The sequence below is a fragment of the Lentinula edodes genome (assembly GCF_021015755.1).
Source record: "Lentinula edodes strain Le(Bin) 0899 ss11 chromosome Unknown C8R40scaffold_2, whole genome shotgun sequence".
Taxonomy (NCBI): Eukaryota; Fungi; Basidiomycota; class Agaricomycetes; order Agaricales; family Omphalotaceae; genus Lentinula; species Lentinula edodes.
In genome coordinates this window covers 1,811,518-1,828,824 of record NW_025764308.1, presented here as the reverse complement: position 1 = coordinate 1,828,824, position 17,307 = coordinate 1,811,518, and the positions used below count along the sequence as shown (strand labels likewise).

Genomic DNA, 17,307 nt, shown 5'->3' with positions numbered 1-17,307 from the left:
GTTATCAAAGGCAATCAGACACTTCAAGCTTCTCTATTTCCAGATTAATACCCCTCTCAATCGTGCCACAAAATTCTCTTCTCGAAATGTCTAAACTCACTCTTATCGTCGCAGCGACGAGAACGAATGGGATTGGTGAACATGGCAAATTACCCTGGCACCTTCCAAAAGAAATGAGCTATTTCCAACGCGTTACCTGTAATGCTCCTTCAGGCCAGAAGAACGCAGTTGTCATGGGTAGACATACTTGGGAGAGTATACCAGAAAAGTTCAGGCCCCTTAAAGACAGGGTGAATGTGGTTATCAGTCGGAAGGAGAACTATCATTTGTGAGTGCCTAGTCATTTCACGATGAACCCAACAATCTCAAATGAAAGCACATTAAAGCGGCGAATCAGTCCAAGTTCATCGCGACCTCGCATCAGCCATGGAGCAACTTCGTAGTCAATCAGATCCTGCTGTTCATCGAACATTTCTCATTGGTGGAGCGATGCTGTATTCTGCATGTTTGCAGTTGCCCAAAACTTCGCCCATCGCTTTCGTGGACCGAGTCCTGCTCACTCGAGTGATAGCGCCTTCATTTGACCGTTGCAATGTATTCGTACCGGATTTCCTCGGCGAATGGATAGGAGCGCCGGACTTTAACGGCTGGAAGCAGGCTACGCCAGAGGCAATGAGCGAGTGGGTGGGATTCGAAGTTCCCGAAGGTGTTCAAGAAGAGAATGGAGTGCAATATGAATACCAGCTTTGGGTTCGCGATTCTACGTGATATTGCTCTCTACCTCTCCGTATATCCCTGCTTCTCATAATTATACACCACCTCCATCGTGCACGTACAACCCCTCGTTGCATATTCATATTGCGTATCAGGAAATCCTCTTCCATTGCCAGGTATTAAAGAAAACGGACATCGAACATTTTTTTTATCCCTGTCGCTATAACATATACACACGTCTTAGTACCATAGTTTTTTTTGCAGCAAAGCTGGACGCTCGCACCTGCTTATGTTTTGGGTTCTTCGAACATACCACGTACACTCTTCCTTTACGCCTCACAATACTACATCCATCACACATAACTTTTACTGATGACCTGACTTTCATTCCGCGAGTGAGATGGGGCACCGTAATGGCTGCATGAGCCCGATGGATATGGGGAAGTTGACGAGGAAATGTATGCGGTCCTAGACGGGATAGCAGCGGCCTACTGGAGGCCAATAGAGCTCGAAACATTTGGGATGATGATGACCGAAGACGGCAAAAGTACAATTGCAACTTGAACCTCGGCTCCCACTCTGATGGCCTCAAGGCCGTAATTTGCATCCTTCATCATTTTAATGTTTTGCACCTCATTCTGGACACAGTCCAGCAGGGATGACAAGCTAGCCATTTTCGTATTCACCGTTACTCTCTTCGCGTTTGTGGTCGAAAGCCAGCTCACACAAGTAAGTTTCTGGCTTCTTTTCTTCGTGACAGGCTGCAGTTTCTCATGCACCCAAAAGTATATTCAGACGACATTGAACTATAGACACCCCTTCTTGTTGTTGTGAGCATGATCTTTGGCATTTGCTAAACTCTTGAAAACGGATAGGGTTGATGATATCTTGATATCGTACCAGCTGGATTGTACACTCATCTTTCGTGATTTCCCTTCCTTGTCATCTCCTCTACCTTATCCTGGCAACGCCTCATTCCTTCTCTGCCCTTTGGAAGGGCCTTGTTTTGGCAAATACACAACATCTCAATGGTCCTGAACATTGCTCTTCAATCAACTCTCAGACAAAGTTTCCTGTGAACAAGTTTACCTACCTCATGCTCACATTAACTGCCGCAATCACAATGCCAGCCTTACTCTGGTTCGCTGCCATTGAAATGACTTCGTGAGTTCGTTTATCACAATCTACATTTCAATGCTCATGTCAATTGATCACTTTTTTCTGGGAAGTGTGACGGATGTCACCGGTAAGTCCCGTTCGTTTGTTATAAAAGCTTTCTTGACTCTCTGCTTAGCTATCTGGAATACCAACGCATTTTTCGCGTACGTGTTTTCTGTCAAGATCTTCGGTCTTAAATGGGAATCGCGAAAGTTGGGCGCAGTCGTACTTGCTACTTTGGGTGTCCTCGCCGTTGTATATGGCGGAAGTACTGTATCATCACCATCGGATACAGTTGAAGAAGCTGACCTGTCTTTTCCAAAGTCGACTGGTCCTTTGGTTGGTGATATACTGACCCTGATAGCGTCGGTTGGTTATGCAGGGTATCAAGTCTATTACAAGAAACATGTTTCGCCTTCTTTCGTTCCGGAATTCGCTGAAGACTATCGACCACTATCAGCGGCTGAAGGAGATTCAGAGTCTGATACATTGCATGCAACATCCCACCTGAATGAATCTGAGCAATCCATAAAGGACATTGAAACAGTCTACCCGCCGCCTTTCGGCCTGTATTCCAACTTTTGGACATCGGCGATCGGGGCATGTACATTTGCTGTTCTTTGGATCCCTCTTCCAATTTTACATTGGCTTGGAATAGAAACATTTTCGTTGCCTGAAAATCTTACTACCGTCGGTGCTATCGCGGGTATTGCACTCACTGGTTCCCTTTTCAACGCTGGTTTCATGGTACGTACATTACATATGTATGGTTCTGGTACCAACTTACGCGGTTCGAAAACAGATAACACTCGCGTTGTGGGGTCCTATTATCACGTCTGTCGGAGGATTGCTGACAATTGTTCTTGTCTTCTTTTCGGATATTATACTCGGGGCAACCGAGTCTTTGACGATATGGGGTGTAGCCGGCTCTGCTACCATCGTCGTCGCGTTTGGTGTACTTGCCTATGATATGTTCCAACAACGATAATTTGGTTAACGGCGCTCTGTTCCAGTTAGTATGGTAACCTCCACTAATCTTGATGTATCCAGTATCTAAGTTTCGTCGAATCAATCTGTACTTTTGTTATCGGCGTCTGTACTTGATCGCCTCAGGAATTGAGGCTCAAGCTTCCCGAAATCTCACCGCATCGCCCCGAATGCCGAATCACTAACCGAAATGAGCGCACGTTGGCTTGTCTACTGGCCACCATGAACTACCCATAAACTCGAAAAACGATGGTTAGTTATCGCACACGACCTGCTTTCCTATTCTGCCATGGTCCATCAACGAACCAGTGGTCATCGAAAACCCTTTGTGGCCCTAATTCTAGCGCTGGGCGGTTTCGTCGCTCAAACGCAGCTGACGCATGTAAGTGCTTTTGGACCATTCAACGCACCCCCCTCATGCTTCGTTATGCTTATACTTAGCGTGTTCTGACGGTCATGAACTATAATCGTCCTTTCTTCGTGATGTGGATATATCCGTCTCAGTCAAGTACTGTGATCTGATTCGAATATCTTCAGATATGTCACTCAGTCGGTCTTCACTGCTTCAGTTCTTGTTCACTTGGTATACCTCGCGATTACCACCAAGAATTCGATTTCCAGCTTGTGCAAAGGCTTGAAAATTACAATCGCTAAACGGCTGCGCGCATCGAAATTGTTGCAACGTATACGGTTTCCTTGTATCAGATTCTTGCTGATCACTCTTACTTTGACTGCTGGATTCACCACGCCGACGTTACTCTGGGGTGTTGGGATATCATTATCATCGTGAGTAGCAATGTATGCCAATGCTTAAGCTTGTACTCGTTAACAGACGCACCCTTTGTAGTGCCAGCGATGTAACGGGTAAGTTATGCTTTTCGCCACATGATCGTCACTCACACACACGACCGTGCTCAGTTATTTGGAACACCAACGCGTTCTTTGCCTATCTAATATCGGTGACTGTTCTCGGACATCAACACCAACATAGCAAATTTGCTGCTGTTCTCCTCGCAACTATGGGCGTTGTCCTTGTTGTTTATGGCGGCGTTGAACCCGGAAACAGCGTTCTGCATCATCGTAGACTACCCTCCCGTTCGGTCGGCGATCTATTCGCGTTGCTTGCATCTGTGCTATATGCTGGATACCAATTGTTCTACGACGGATTCATAGAGCTCCCACTCGTATCACCCCAGGTCTTGGATGACTTTTCCTCTGAATCAACACCTTTGATAGAGCCTGAGGAGCTTGAGGAGTACAAAGACGCCATATACCCATCCCCCTTTGGATTGGAGTCGAGCTTCTGGACGTCTATGATTGGCTTATGCACGATGTCACTTCTCTGGGCTGCATTCCCAGCCTTACAAAGCCTCGGTATTGAACATTTTAGCTTCCCGACCGACCTCCCTACTGTATTGGCAATCCTTGGCGCAGCGATGTCTGGTGCAACGTTTATGACTGGTACTATGGTAGATATTTTGCTTTCTGGATCAATCGTCACACTGGTCAATACTAAAAAACTTCACAGATGCTTCTGGCTTCGTGGGGGGCTGTGACGACCTCCGTTACAACCTTACTGACCACGGTTCTCGTATTCCTGACAGATTTGTTATTGGGTGCTGTAATTAGCGTCTGGAGTATTATCGGTGCTGCTACAATTGCTGCAGCATTTCTGATGCTTCTTCTCGCTGACAATTCCCCCGCGTCCATATTGGTACATGCGACACAAGAATCGAATGTTTGATTGTATTGTAATGTACGCCAGAAGTTTTGTAGAAGTATAATTATAGCACACACAAACGATAGAGAGCAGCCTGAGTCAATAGATAACGACCACGGATAAAAATGAATGGAAAGGATCAGGTAGAAAGTTGGAAACCGTATGAGTACAAAATGTGAGTTCGGGCGAACAAATGCTGACAGGATGAAGTATTTCGCTACAAGAAGGTGATCAGGAATCGGAACCGCACCACCACCACCACCATGGATATAGAAAGTCCGCCGCGCAATCTCAGCCTCGACTGGAGGAATAAAGCTACTCGATACTATATTCGTATACACCCCGTAGATTAAAGATGGAAATGCCGATTATGTAGCGGTGTTCATTACACTGTGAACGGAATCAATGGGTTAAAAAATCATCATCATGGACGAGAATATGACAAGTACCTTTTTCGCTTGGCCTTCGTCATTTCTTTCCGCAACGCGGCACCGTCTAGGGGCTTGAGCAGTTCAAATGCGCATAGCAGATCTTCGGAAACACTATGAAGGAGGGTAAGCCATGGAAACAGCATGGCGATCGCCAGAGTATCTACGAACCTCATACAAGCTCCGTAATTGTCGAATTCTAGACACAGGGGCAAATCAGGAATGTGTGAAGATGGATCAAAAAATAAATACTCACCTCCACAATAATTCGGCGCACTGAAAACCGTAACAAGTGTTCGATCATTCCAGAATTCGTATCCATCTTCTACCACCATATGTGCCCGACAGATGAGATCCATATCGTACCGAACCAAAAATTCATTGATAATCCCTTTGCCAAAGCAATAACTAACGCCACGCTCGTTATCCTCCCAATCTAGCGCTGTATCTGAAGGGTCGGACCACAGCAGATCATTCAGCAGACCGTAATCGGGAACGTCAGTGGGGCGTTGTATTCGCTTAATGTCCTCCATTGAATGCAGGGAAGGAGAAAGCCCGCCGTGAACGCAGAATATCTTCGAAGCGACTATTGCAGCGATTGGAAGGCAATTAAACACATCGATAAAAGTCTTCCATGTCTTAATATTGCATCGTCTTTTGCACTCGTCGTAGAAGCCATACACTATGGAAAAATCAACGAAGATCGTGAGGAAAAAGTTCTATAGAGCGCACCTCTAGTAACGTTAGCGCACTCGTGATTTCCACGTAGGAGAAAGAAGTTTTCGGGGTATTTGATCTTGTAGCATAGGAGAAGCAGTATGGTTTCAAGACTCTGTTTCCCGCGGTCGACGTAGTCGCCGAGGAAGAGATAATTGGCCGCAGGAGGAAAACCACACATTTCAAACAGTCGAATGAGGTCGGAATATTGACCGTGGACGTCTCCCACAATCTTTACAGGGGGTGAGAGTTCGACTAACGTTGGCTGGCTAAGGAAGACGTCGCGAGCGGCGAGACATATAGAAGTAATCTCAGTGTTTTTCAAACACAGAGATTTGCTGACTTTGCCCGTGTAGCCGACATCCAGAAGGCGTTGTATCATGTCATCGACATCGAAGGGTTTCAATTTTCCATTCATGTCCTGAGCAGTACTAGTGGTAGTAGATCCGGGGCTAAATGCACTAGCATTCGCGTTAGAGAGTATGGTCTGCGCGGCCGGAATATCAATCGGAGCTGGAAGTGGTTTTGGTGAAGGTTGTGGCGATACGGAAGTCAGAGACGAAGGGTCGATTGAAGAGGGGTTGGGATATGGGGACCCATGGACACCGTTCAATGGTTGAGCCGAAGAGCGACTGGGTTCTGGTACATTTATTGCGGGAGTTCCATTGGAAAGCTTGGGATCCGAAGCTGAAATAGCATGAGCGTCGGTTGAAAGATACAAACAGGTTGGGATCACTTTCTAATGAATCGTCTGGAGAGGTATCCAGCGAGACGTTATCCGGAGATGATTCACTTTCCTTGTCCTTGGAGGCTTTCTTTGACTTCTTACTCGACTGTTGAGCAGTTTGGGACGGGGAAGCTGCGGGCTGGGGGACGAAGGTCGCCCTTTAGACAGCCGCGATGTGAATACTGAAAGTAGTGTAGGAGCCAGTGTGAACGACCGGTCAAGACGACGATGAAAGTTCAGGAAAGAGAACAAAAGGCAAGGAGGCGGTGAGAAAGTCGAAAGAAGGATGAATGGATAGAGCAACGATTAGTGTTCTCCTCAAGTTGAGCTCAATCGTCACCGGCCTAATCGCCTTTGTATTTGTTCATGTTTGATCAAAACTTCCTTGGCACTCCAAGTAAAAAAATGCTGTCGAAAGTACATATCATAGGCTGGCCACAGCTCAACATCATAGATTTTATTGTTGTGCATAGCATAGGTACGAAGGGAAGATAGAAGACATGCGCTAAGACCTAGAACTTTCCGAATGCCTTTGCAGCAGCCTTGTTCTTAGATACCCGTAGGACGTTGAACCGCACAGTTTTCGACAGCGGCCGACATTGACCTGTCGAACACGCTGATGAGACGCAATAGACCAAAGAAACATGATTTCAACGCACCAACTGTGACAGTGTCACCCGCTTCAACACGGAAAGCAGGCGATACGTGAGCCGCCAAGTTTTTGTGTCGTTTCTCATAACGGTCTGCACGATGATTGTAAATAAATAGAACTTCATCGAGGAAAGATCACGCACTGTATTTGGGGATATAGTGAAGATAATCTCTTCGGATGATAAGCGTGCGGTTCATTTTTGTAGACACGACCTTGCCAGTAAGAATACGACCGCGGATGGACACTTCGCCAGTGAAGGGACATTTCTTGTCTGATAACACATCAGTTTCTTCACTCTTGGGTGTGATATTACGTCTTACGCACCGATGTAAGTACCATTGATTGCCTCTGCAGGAGTTTTGAATCCCAAACCGACATCCTTGTACCACCGTCTGTCCTTAGTCGAGACCTTCTTTCCGGCTGTGAGTCAGAATTCAAAAGCGGGCGCAAAAGATTAAGACTTGTAGATATCATAACACGAATGATTAACGACGGACCCTTGACTTTGGCGTTCTGGAAAAGCGGCTGTTTTTGGAAAGCTTTTTCGATCTAGGTTTCGGTAGCAGTTAGCACAGTCTCTGCCCCATCATACTGAGGTATCCTACTTGTTCGGCCATCTTGCGCGCGAAAAGGTCTTGGAGGGTACAAATTTACAGGTCTTGAGGGACTGAAACAAGTGTGTGAAAGAATTCAATGTAACTATACAGCCTTAATAACATGTGACTAAAGCAGTTTTGGGCGCTAACTGACGGAAAAAGTTTGATTTCAAGGTGTCTCAGAGGTGTCTTCTGTGGTCTTTCTAGAGTACAAATCGGAGTGAAACCTGACTCGGCCTGACATCCCACCAGCAAATGTACATTGATATCTTTTGATCTTGAATCTTCGCAATCGTTGTGGATGCCTCCCTAAGCCTTCCATACTGATTGAGCCTAGCTCTTTGATGCTTTAGATTTAGAATTTGGGGCCACTTGGAGTCTCCGAGAAATACATAGTGACAGAAGGAACTAGACTGTTGAGAGGATGCTCAATGTGGAAGGGTCTGAAAGACCGTCTGCCGCTAGCATTCGTCCTCATGAGACGATGTTCTAAAACTTGCAATGAGGAGTCAGACAGATAGGTAAGTACTGGAATATTTATGTATCAAAGAAGAACTTTGCTGTCGAATTGGTTTCCCGCTCTTGGCTTCGGCAGCGGTCAGATCATCTCTTCAAAAGTCTTTCGAAGTTCAACGTTGCAACATTCTAACTGAGTGGCGAAGTTCACTGGGTTAGGGTTTGAGGTCTGTAACTAGCTCGTGGCGTCACAGCTATCACATGTTCTCCTGTATTGTCTTTCGACCCAGTGTTAGTAGAATGGGAAGACAGCAAACCCTTGGTTGGTTTCTTGCTAAGTTTTCGGAGCATAATCTCACTCAGATTCAGGAAAGTTCCTTGAATTGCCCAAGTCGATCAAGCCTGCACCTCCTCAACAATCTAACCTGCATGAGATGTGGAAGAAGCCAGCTAAGAAGGAGGCGTCGTTACAAGAACAGTGCTCAGCGGTTGAGAATGCAACGCATGATCTGTTAATAGGAGCTGAAGGAGAAGGTAGCAGTACGCGTCGGGATAGTATGCAGGACCCCGAAAGCTCAAAGCGTAAACACGTCGGGGGGACAGGTATGTTTAACACGCGTCTTCGTTTAGGAAACCTGCTTGAATCGACTGTGTCAACGCTAGCTAGCTCACTCAAGTTGAAAAAGAGAAGAATTATCGACTCTGATGACGACCATGAAGCAGATACTACTACACTGGTGTTAGGTGCTTGTAGTTCTTTGTTTTTCTCAATTCCCTACTGAATGCTACGGCAAGCTAGTGGCGTCATCACCAAAGTCTCCCAAAACCAGATCCCTCCCTCTATCCCCGTCGCCCAAAAGTAAGGGTAAAGCGAAAGCAAAACCGGAGCAGGAGAGCGTTCATGTGGAAGAGGCAGGAGTTAGCAGTGCAGAAGAAGATCCTGATGAAGAACTTGAGGAAGAGGTTGAGGCGAAAGATGCTGCCGCCGCGTCGTCTAAGAGGTTTCATTATTTCTTCGGTCCTTCTTAACTCGAGCATGATTCGGACTTTACAGTGCGTTGACTGCTTTATCAAAAGTCAAAGATGTAGATATAAAAGGAGGATGGAAAGTCGGTGAACCGTAAGCATTTAGCTCGCCTTATGCTGGTTTCTGATGGCGTTTTAAGGATTCCGTATGCCGCCCTTACCAAAACGTTCTCTATGATCGAAGCAACGACCAAACGGTTAGAGAAAACCGCAATCTTGACATCATTTCTCCTTCTTGTTATTCAACGGAGCTCTAAGAAAGACTCAACAGCTCTCCTTCAAGCGGTGTACTTATGCATTAATCGCGTTCGTGATCGTGTTTTTGATATACTGATTGAATCTGAAAGCAAATTCTAGTTGAGTCCAGACTACATCGGAATAGAGCTTGGGATCGGCGAGAGCTTGCTCATCAAGGCTATATCCGAATCGACTGGTCGAAGTCTCGCCATGATCAAGGCAGATTTGAAGAAGGAGGGCGACTTGGGATTGGTTGCGATGGTCGGCTTCGTGTCCGCTTTGGGATATTTTCGAGAGGCTTACACTACAGTGTCCAGAACTCCAAGAATAGTCAGAAGACCTTGTTCAAACCAAAGCCACTGACAGTCGCATTTGTTTTCTCTAATCTACGCGAAATTGCTTCTAGCTCTGGACATTCTGTGAGTGGATTATGGGATGACCTCATCACTGTCACTAATGAGATGTGGTGTGTTGGCCAGTCCCAAGCTAAAAAAGTCTCAATTATCACAAAACTCTTAGCTGCTTGTCAAGACTTTGAGGCTAAATACATAGTTCGTAGCCTGGAAGGCAAGCTTCGCATTGGTAATGCCGAGCGATCTGTCCTTGTAGCGCTTGCCCATGCCGCAGTACTTGCAGAACATGAAAAGGGTGTGTTATATTAGGCCGTCATTATACACTGAGAGATTAATATCATAACAGCTGGTAAAAAATGGAGCACGGAAAAGTTGGCCACAAAGCTCGAGGAAGGCGCAAATAATATGAAGTCCGTGTACAGGTACGCGTAATACACAGGCTATTTTTTACATTCTAAATGTATGAGATGGAATAGTGAATTACCTAGCTACGACGAGGTCATTCCAGCGTTACTTAAACATGGCATTAATGGTATTCGCGAACACTGCAAACTTACTCCCGGCGTTCCGCTGAAGCCTATGTTGGCGAAACCAACCAAGGCTATCGGCGAGGTTCTTGATAGGTTTGAAGGGAAGCGGTTCACGTGTGAGTACAAATATGACGGGGAACGTGCTCAAGTGAGCCTTGGTCTGTTTTTTTTGGCTGATATTCTCTGATCTCAAAACGTCGCAATAGGTACATAAGCTACCTGATGGCTCCGTTAGCGTCTTCAGCCGAAATTCAGAAGATATGAGCAAGAAGTATCCTGATCTAGTTGAACAACTGCCAAAAGTAAGTGTAAGATGTCGAAGGTTCGCATGTATACCTTTGACGCCTGCTTCCTTGAAGTGCATCAGAGAATCCACGAAATCTTTCGTGCTTGATGCTGAAGCAGTAGCATTCGATCGCTCAACGAACAAATTGATGCCCTTCCAAGAACTCAGCAAGCGGAAGCGGAAAGACGTCAAAGTCGAAGACATCCAAGTTCGAGTATGTTTGTTCGCGTTTGACCTTCTGTATCTCAATGGGGAGGCAAGTAGCTCTACATAGGGGCCCACCGTCACCGTTATTGACTCACCTCTGCAGCCTTTACTTCACAAAACGCTTAACGAACGTCGCAAACTGTTGCGCGATCACTTTACTGTCGTACCCGGGGAATTCGATTTTGCCAAATCTTCAGACGGAGAGACTGTCGATGAAATCCAATCCTTCCTTGAAGAGAGCGTGAAAGATGGGTGCGAAGGACTTATGGTGAAGATGCTGGAGAGTGATGCAAGTTACTACGAGCCTAGTAGGCGTAGTGTTAACTGGCTGAAGGTGTTACCCTCGGTGTACATTTTCCAGATCCTATTCACTCAACTCTGGTTTACTTGCAGCTCAAGAAAGATTATCTGGCTGGTGTGGGCGACTCATTGGACCTTGTCGTCGTTGGCGGCTATTATGGAAAAGGGAAACGAACCAACGTCTACGGCGCGTTTCTTCTCGCTTGTTACGACGACAATTCAGAGGAGTATCAAACCATTTGCAAGATCGGTACAGGATTCTCAGAAGAAATGCTGCAATCGCACTACGACGTCCTCAACCCTCTTGAACGGGATACCATGCGAGGTGACGTTAAGCCGGGTGGCGCGAAGCCCGACGTATGGTTTGAACCTCAGGTCGTTTGGGAAGTGTTGACGGCGGACTTGAGTCTCAGTCCTATCTACACGGCCGCACAAGGATTGGTGACGCGGTTGATAATTCTGGTTGTTCTCCTAGCTCATCATTTCCTCCTTAGATTGATGAAAGAGGAATCTCTCTGAGGTTCCCGCGTTTCATTCGAATACGCGATGATAAAGGTGCAGACGACGCAACCGGCCCGGAGCAGGTGAATATGGGTTGCTTCGTAACACCATTCGCAGGTTCTGACGTTATTTATTCGACACAGATTTCCGAGATGTACGAACGACAAGCACTGGCGGCAGGTAGCAGTAAAAAGAAGAAGGGTGGAGATGATGATGACGGATTCTGGTGACGATCTTGCATGGCATAACTGTAACCCTACGTACGAGAGAAACTTCGAGTGCAGTATCTTTGTAGGCCACACTGTTCACAGATCTTTGGAATCGAGCACTTCCTTCGTATTAGTGACAAACCCGTAGCTCTAGGAAGTCGGTGGTGATGGTTCAGTAAACCTCCAAAGCAACGACTCAAATGGGCAACTCACATTCGCAGCATTATATATAACAGCCTCGAACGCACCATCCGGGGAGGTGGTAGCAGTGGCGTCTTCGAGTAGTATGCAATCGTATCCTCTGAAATACGCATCAATAAGAGTTCCCAAGACACACTGATAACACATGTATGCATCAGTACATAGCATAAGCAGTACGCGCATTGCGATTTTTCACCTGGTCTGCATTTACCCCGGCGAAAAATAGTGTTTTCAGCCCATTCTCTTTGAGGAAGTTTTCGAGTAGCGTTTGGTCCCATAGGCCGCTTATCCTGAAATGGGAGGGGGACGTTCGTACTTTCAGAGCCGACAAAATAGCGTCGACATTCACCGGTTTTTATGGATCCAAAAATCTGTTCCCTTGTCCCTCCCATTCTCATACAGTCCTTGCAACGGACCATACAATTCGGAATTCCTCTCACCCCTCATCAGTAGTTTTCCGAAGTCTCCCGGAAGCTCCGATCCGAATCCTCCCCCTCGAGGAGAACCATGTTTCGCGAATCCTCGAACGAGCGACGGGGGAATGGTACTGAGCTCAGCGGCGGTCAAACCCCAGTTGCTGCATGAGAAAACATACAACATGAAAATATGAGTTGAGAGACGGGAGTTGTTTGTTCAGGCACCTACACCCAAAGAATCTTGATGTTCTTCTCCCTGAAAAACGGTACGACCCTCATCAACGGATCTACACAAGCCAAGCCCTTGGGATGATCCCGGATATCTTTGTGCAGAAAGAAATTCTGCATATCAATAATTACTACTGCAGTCTTCTCTGTGTCCAAACGAACAGTCTTCTCGCCAGTCACTTGAACATCAAGTTGACCGGGAAGTAGAGTCGGTGTAATGGTATTGGAACCTGCGAGTAGGATGTTTTGAGCGCCAGGCTCTTTGGTGGTGTCGATGTCGAGCTGCTTCTCCGCAGAAATCTTGAGGTCTTTGAGATGCGTAGAACGAGAGAGGTCAACGAGCCCGTGGGGATACTCGACCCAGAAATTGTTCGACGTTGGGTCACCGTATTCAACGGGTTGTGGGACACGAGGTCGAGAGGTCATTCCAAGTATCGGTGTGTGGTATTGCGGGGTAGTATCGGACATTCACTTCGCGAGCGACACAAATTGTGGTGTCAAGCTTGAGCTTGAGATGTGTCTAGTGGGAAAGACAAAGGATGAAGATAAGTGTGTGACACAGATTATGAATTTCTGTCCATGAGATATTCCTGCGGAAACTTGGAAGGAGGTCATACGCATACGTGAGAGCTGCAGGACATACGGAGAGTAGTGAATCACTTAAGCCGCAACATCATGCACATGCCGCAATGTCAGAAGTTCAAAATCAGACAGAGATACTGTAGCAACTCAATATTGCATTAATGTTCATTGATGTCGGGAAGTTCAGCGCAGGGGTGACTTAAGAATTGGAGGAAGGAAGCTTCAAGGTGCCCCAGATTTTCTGCCTCGAATGTATCGCGGTTTCAAGTTCCAGCGAAGAGGCTAATTGACGGTGAATTTCATCGCAAATCCGTTTATCGCATCAAAAGAAGGATATGAAGATTATTCTAGAACAATAAATATATCATATCATTAGATGAATAGGAAGTTTAGGGTTTCTGAGTCTTGTCTTTAACAGTGTTGGCAGTCTCCGCAACGGAAGTTTTGACATCTTGAGCAGCATCCTGCGCGGCACCTGTGAGACCCAATTTCCTCTCCCTTCCACCTCGGTTCCAGTACTCATTGAAGCGATACAGCTGTATCGACTGTGCTGTGACGTTCGTCATATGACAAGCGAGGAGGAGATAATTCCGAGGTTGGACGACCCATGCTGAGGGAATAAAATCTCGTCAGTTACCGAGCTCGAAAGGAACCAAATGGAAGGAGAGCAGACCAAAGCGCGAGAATGTCAGACTAGATATTCAAATTATTAGCCCAGATGAAGTTATAGAAAGAACAGGGTAAACGCACGAATAGCAGGTCAAAGCAGTAGTCATAGTGCCTGATATAACCTCCTCGTCTTTCTTCAAATCAGCAAGGGCAGCAAGTGGTAAGCCCCAGTTTGCAAGCTGGTTGGGTTTTCTAAATAAATGCACGATTCTAAATGGCGGATGCGACTCACAGGGCCCCAGAAATGAGTACCTAGACAGGACGGTATTCATGAGATAGATTAATTTATCGACTTGGAAACATACTCATCAGATATTCTCTACTCGCTGGAGAGCGCAGCCAGGCCATAAATGTCGACATGACGAGGCAGTGACGAGGATAAAGTCAAAAAGTTTGACTGGATTTTGAGTGAAGAAAACAAAGGGAGTTATTAACTGAGGGGCCGACAAATAATGTACGTAATACAATTGCGGTAGTGATTTTTGAGACGTGTTTTGCTCAACATCTCTATTTTCACACCCGTAACGCGAAGCAGTGCACTATCTCTAACTCAAGAAAAAACAAAAAATCATTACTTTCTCCTTCTCAAAAATACAATTAAGATAGCTGGGAATTCCAAACAAACGGAATGTTTGCACGTTGCGCGCTTTTCGGAGATTCCGAATTTTAACCGGGCCTCATGTTCCTTGGCTTTTCACATCCATAATCTCGCCTGAATAATCATGCAACAGTACTATGGCTCGTATCCTACCCAATCAAACTATTACAGTCAACCTTACGATGGCGCTGGCCCTTATAATGGATACACACCGTATACACCACAGCCTCAGGCTCCAGTATGGGGCTCGACTCCTTACGCACCTAACGCCGGCCTTCCTCCCCCAATGCAGATGCAATCCGGTGCACCACCTCCCACTCCCACTGCCCATAGGTCGAGTCACCGGCGAAGAACTACCATGCCCTCAAGAAACACGAGTCATCCGCTAAAATCCGCATTGAAGCCAAGTAACAGCATCCAGATGCCTACTCCTTCTTCGCCAGCTCCCCTTCACAGAAAGCGTGCGATGTCCAATCCAAAAAGGGATTATCAGAACATGGGCATGCCAAACGCTGCTGATTACACCACGCCTTTCAGCAATCAAGGCTTTCATCTCCCCGAAGACGAATCCAGTTCGTTTCTCGTTTCATATTTCTTCCCGCATTTCATCATTGGTTGTCCTGATATTGACCCGTGATCAGCGTACATGTTCGTGTCCTTTCATGGCACCAACGAATTGCATATCGAAAACCTAGCTCACAAGGCCATGGATGAGATAAGGAAAGAAATATTTGGCATGTGGCCAGGGGGTTTGGAGCTGGACGAGCTACAAAACACTCAATGGAGGGTGCGGTTCAAGAATGCTCCTTGGTCTCTTCGCGATGAAAATGTACAATGGTACGTCGCTGCATCCATGCTTTCGCCTCACTTCTTTGATCCGCTCTTCAGGGCATGGAGGATGTTGGTAAAGCTTTTCACGTTATTCGAGGAACGGGTTCGTGAGACGTCTCCTCCCAGCTCGTGCTGCTGCTCATCATTACGGTATAGGGATACTCGTACAACACCACCCTTGACGTTGGAACCTCCGTACGCTTTTCTTGTGCTTCAAAACGTCGCTTGTGCTAATCAAATTTCGCAGAGTCCTCGCTTGCACTTTGTCGCCAGTTCGCTATCCATCTGTCGATTCTTTCTCGCCACAATCTCGAATGGTGGCCGTACTTTTACACTGATAGATCCTCCTATGGATGTCATGCGAGATTTGACTACTGGATTGCAGGGTGCACTTCCAGGTCATATATCCAAAGACGAGTTTGGTAGATTGGGAGAAACCAATCTACGTATCGTAGAGTTGAGGAGACCTATCTATGGTGGTGAGGTCGTGTCATTTTCTCTGTTGTGATCCATTCCAATGTGCTTGATATACAGGCAACGAAATTACATGTAACCAGTTTCACTGCCAGATATTGCGGATTCTCAAACATATCGGTTATATGTTGTGTGCTACTTTACCGATGGCTCGCAAGGGTCCTCTCTCTGCGATCGGCATTGGGACAAAGCAGGAATTGTTGGTGCTCAAATCAGTCAAAAGCTCGCCGGTTTCTTGACTTGATCCATATATCGTGTCCGTTTGCTTTGAGGTTATCTATCGTCGACGTACGTGTTCTATGTATTGTTCTATATTACGCCCAGTTCTCGTGTAGCCTTATGTACCATATTGCTTTCTCTTCATCGCATTTCTACTGATCTACGATGGCTCGATGACAGCTGCTGCAGAGGGCTGCAGAGCTTCCCAGCACATGCTGTGCTTTGTGTCAGGGATCTAGCAAAACAAACTCTGTCTTCAGTTGTTATCTTGGGTAGTCATCTCAGGCACTTTCTAGTGCTTTCTGAATACCCCATTGGGGATAGGGTACCGTAACTAATTCTCAAACTATTACTTACATTTGTTTCTAACATTGAAGTTCTGAATCCATTAGTTACACGCGTAAGTAACAGTAACTAATTAGTGTAAGAAACAGTGTAACTAATATGATGTTACTATTTGTAACTTGAAGAATTCAAGTAACTAAGTGTAACTTATATTCCAAGGCTTTCCCAGTTGACTGGCACATCCCTTTGGTTCACCTCTTCACTGATCAGTAGTTGAGAAGAACCGGAGGCCATGGCTGACTCTGGGGTATCACAGAGAGTCTGCAACTCATCTGATGATATCATTGCCAGCAAAGCAGGAGATGCGAGGTTGATCTCATTTTCATCAACAATGATGCACGAAGCAGACAGAATGACTCGCTTTTTACAGCCTCGCTTCTTGGGCATCTGAGCCTCCTTCTCTCCTTCGGACTGTCCTTCTTCATCCTCTTCATTATCCTCGCTGTCATCAGAATTGTCACCAAGATTACATGTGGGATAAGGCTCGAACTGAAGCTTCTTCAAGTAAGTCTTGTCGAGGTTGGAAAACTTAACCACAGGATGTTTTCAAGGTGTTTCTTAGTGACAATTAGTTACACTGAAAATCCTACACCCTCAACATGACATGTAAGTAACATGTTAGTAACATGAATTAGTTACATTTGTAACTTGAATTTGAATAAGTTACGGAACCCTAATTGGGGACATACACCTTGCTCACAAAGATAAGAAATAGTGGACGTTTGTTTCAGTAGACATTGTGCAGGAGACTTGTGGCACTGGGAAAGTTTGTTTACTAGGGTGTGGGATAGAAACTGATAGAAACAGCAAGAGCAGAGAGGAACCATTTGAAATGAGGAACAATCATGTAAACAAGCGGAAAAGCTTAGGTACGATGGGATATGGTGAGAGAGGCTGTTGAGCCACCATTGGATGAAAGGGCTGCAACCGGAACAGGGTC

General features: G+C 46.0%; 10 protein-coding genes across 10 annotated transcripts; 5 read left to right on the top strand and 5 right to left on the bottom strand.

The window, feature by feature from the left end:
- Nucleotides 1–86: 86 nt before the first annotated feature.
- C8R40DRAFT_1033493 (dihydrofolate reductase) lies at nt 87–768 on the top strand (the record flags this gene model as incomplete). The annotated part of the gene is made up of 2 exons (XM_046223344.1): nt 87–328; nt 387–768. The coding sequence occupies 2 exons, from the start codon at nt 87–89 to the stop codon at nt 766–768; spliced, it is 624 nt and encodes a 207-aa protein (XP_046091883.1).
- A 229-nt stretch (nt 769–997) lies between these two features.
- On the bottom strand, nt 998–1,231 carry C8R40DRAFT_1024774 (ribosomal protein L36-domain-containing protein; the record flags this gene model as incomplete). The annotated part of the gene is made up of 1 exon (XM_046223063.1): nt 998–1,231. A coding segment is annotated over one exon (234 nt), but the record flags the coding sequence as incomplete, so codon positions are not given.
- On the top strand, nt 1,053–2,989 carry C8R40DRAFT_282339 (uncharacterized protein). Its single transcript, XM_046234584.1, has 6 exons — nt 1,053–1,443; nt 1,501–1,544; nt 1,618–1,878; nt 1,944–1,960; nt 2,009–2,619; nt 2,675–2,989. The coding sequence occupies exons 1-6, from the start codon at nt 1,336–1,338 to the stop codon at nt 2,858–2,860; spliced, it is 1,227 nt and encodes a 408-aa protein (XP_046091881.1). The 5' UTR covers nt 1,053–1,335; the 3' UTR covers nt 2,861–2,989.
- A 1-nt stretch (nt 2,990) lies between these two features.
- Nucleotides 2,991–4,796, top strand: C8R40DRAFT_282353 (uncharacterized protein). The gene is made up of 6 exons (XM_046234585.1): nt 2,991–3,241; nt 3,301–3,344; nt 3,397–3,645; nt 3,707–3,723; nt 3,778–4,328; nt 4,388–4,796. The coding sequence occupies exons 1-6, from the start codon at nt 3,149–3,151 to the stop codon at nt 4,601–4,603; spliced, it is 1,170 nt and encodes a 389-aa protein (XP_046091880.1). The 5' UTR covers nt 2,991–3,148; the 3' UTR covers nt 4,604–4,796.
- Nucleotides 4,797–4,947: 151 nt separating this feature from the next.
- C8R40DRAFT_1065740 (Metallo-dependent phosphatase-like protein) lies at nt 4,948–7,720 on the bottom strand (the record flags this gene model as incomplete). Its single annotated transcript, XM_046225693.1, has 12 exons — nt 4,948–4,969; nt 5,029–5,121; nt 5,179–5,206; nt 5,264–5,689; nt 5,740–6,411; nt 6,461–6,609; nt 6,971–7,055; nt 7,111–7,194; nt 7,246–7,374; nt 7,428–7,523; nt 7,601–7,652; nt 7,709–7,720. 12 exons carry the CDS (start codon nt 7,718–7,720, stop codon nt 4,948–4,950), a joined length of 1,848 nt encoding a protein of 615 aa, XP_046091879.1.
- Nucleotides 7,721–8,455: 735 nt separating this feature from the next.
- C8R40DRAFT_1158200 (uncharacterized protein) lies at nt 8,456–11,825 on the top strand (the record flags this gene model as incomplete). The annotated part of the gene is made up of 16 exons (XM_046229711.1): nt 8,456–8,477; nt 8,525–8,892; nt 8,951–9,156; nt 9,210–9,275; nt 9,322–9,487; nt 9,539–9,679; nt 9,736–9,837; nt 9,898–10,066; nt 10,118–10,193; nt 10,248–10,449; nt 10,508–10,603; nt 10,661–10,843; nt 10,898–11,128; nt 11,188–11,535; nt 11,589–11,678; nt 11,739–11,825. 16 exons carry the CDS (start codon nt 8,456–8,458, stop codon nt 11,823–11,825), a joined length of 2,553 nt encoding a protein of 850 aa, XP_046091878.1.
- A 75-nt stretch (nt 11,826–11,900) lies between these two features.
- C8R40DRAFT_1270235 (Isochorismatase hydrolase) lies at nt 11,901–13,501 on the bottom strand (the record flags this gene model as incomplete). The annotated part of the gene is made up of 5 exons (XM_046234035.1): nt 12,651–13,501; nt 12,355–12,582; nt 12,202–12,295; nt 12,018–12,140; nt 11,901–11,954 (listed from the first exon to the last, which is right to left on the bottom strand). The coding sequence occupies exons 1-5, from the start codon at nt 13,115–13,117 to the stop codon at nt 11,901–11,903; spliced, it is 966 nt and encodes a 321-aa protein (XP_046091877.1). The 5' UTR covers nt 13,118–13,501.
- On the bottom strand, nt 13,502–14,358 carry C8R40DRAFT_1081863 (uncharacterized protein). Its single transcript, XM_046227162.1, has 5 exons — nt 14,206–14,358; nt 14,133–14,152; nt 13,982–14,079; nt 13,905–13,924; nt 13,502–13,841 (listed from the first exon to the last, which is right to left on the bottom strand). The coding sequence occupies exons 1-5, from the start codon at nt 14,258–14,260 to the stop codon at nt 13,621–13,623; spliced, it is 414 nt and encodes a 137-aa protein (XP_046091876.1). The 5' UTR covers nt 14,261–14,358; the 3' UTR covers nt 13,502–13,620.
- A 658-nt stretch (nt 14,359–15,016) lies between these two features.
- Nucleotides 15,017–16,286, top strand: C8R40DRAFT_282055 (uncharacterized protein). Its single transcript, XM_046234583.1, has 5 exons — nt 15,017–15,335; nt 15,387–15,432; nt 15,486–15,524; nt 15,577–15,805; nt 15,864–16,286. Exons 1-5 carry the CDS (start codon nt 15,145–15,147, stop codon nt 16,040–16,042), a joined length of 684 nt encoding a protein of 227 aa, XP_046091875.1. The 5' UTR covers nt 15,017–15,144; the 3' UTR covers nt 16,043–16,286.
- Nucleotides 16,287–16,514: 228 nt separating this feature from the next.
- Nucleotides 16,515–17,105, bottom strand: C8R40DRAFT_1065735 (uncharacterized protein; the record flags this gene model as incomplete). Its single annotated transcript, XM_046225692.1, has 3 exons — nt 16,515–16,895; nt 16,944–16,953; nt 17,068–17,105. 3 exons carry the CDS (start codon nt 17,103–17,105, stop codon nt 16,515–16,517), a joined length of 429 nt encoding a protein of 142 aa, XP_046091874.1.
- Nucleotides 17,106–17,307: the final 202 nt, after the last annotated feature.

What these genes read in the sequence shown, in the direction of transcription:
- C8R40DRAFT_282339 (XM_046234584.1), top strand. Translation starts at nt 1,336, where the DNA reads ATGTTTTGCACCTCATTCTGGACACAGTCCAGCAGGGATGACAAGCTA. An exon ending in TCGAAAGCCAGCTCACACAA is followed by an intron (nt 1,444 to 1,500) that starts GTAAGTTTCTGG and finishes TGCACCCAAAAG; the next exon opens with TATATTCAGACGACATTGAA. An exon ending in TTTTCAACGCTGGTTTCATG is followed by an intron (nt 2,620 to 2,674) that starts GTACGTACATTA and finishes GTTCGAAAACAG; the next exon opens with ATAACACTCGCGTTGTGGGG.
- C8R40DRAFT_282353 (XM_046234585.1), top strand. Translation starts at nt 3,149, where the DNA reads ATGGTCCATCAACGAACCAGTGGTCATCGAAAACCCTTTGTGGCCCTA. An exon ending in AATCGTCCTTTCTTCGTGAT is followed by an intron (nt 3,345 to 3,396) that starts GTGGATATATCC and finishes GAATATCTTCAG; the next exon opens with ATATGTCACTCAGTCGGTCT. An exon ending in CGTTTATGACTGGTACTATG is followed by an intron (nt 4,329 to 4,387) that starts GTAGATATTTTG and finishes AAAACTTCACAG; the next exon opens with ATGCTTCTGGCTTCGTGGGG.
- C8R40DRAFT_1081863 (XM_046227162.1), bottom strand. Translation starts at nt 14,260, where the DNA reads ATGTCGACATTTATGGCCTGGCTGCGCTCTCCAGCGAGTAGAGAATAT. An exon ending in ACTGCTTTGACCTGCTATTC is followed by an intron (nt 13,925 to 13,981) that starts GTGCGTTTACCC and finishes TTGAATATCTAG; the next exon opens with TCTGACATTCTCGCGCTTTG. An exon ending in TCTGACATTCTCGCGCTTTG is followed by an intron (nt 13,842 to 13,904) that starts GTCTGCTCTCCT and finishes TTATTCCCTCAG; the next exon opens with CATGGGTCGTCCAACCTCGG.
- C8R40DRAFT_282055 (XM_046234583.1), top strand. Translation starts at nt 15,145, where the DNA reads ATGTTCGTGTCCTTTCATGGCACCAACGAATTGCATATCGAAAACCTA. An exon ending in CGCGATGAAAATGTACAATG is followed by an intron (nt 15,336 to 15,386) that starts GTACGTCGCTGC and finishes TCCGCTCTTCAG; the next exon opens with GGCATGGAGGATGTTGGTAA. An exon ending in GTTGAGGAGACCTATCTATG is followed by an intron (nt 15,806 to 15,863) that starts GTGGTGAGGTCG and finishes CTTGATATACAG; the next exon opens with GCAACGAAATTACATGTAAC.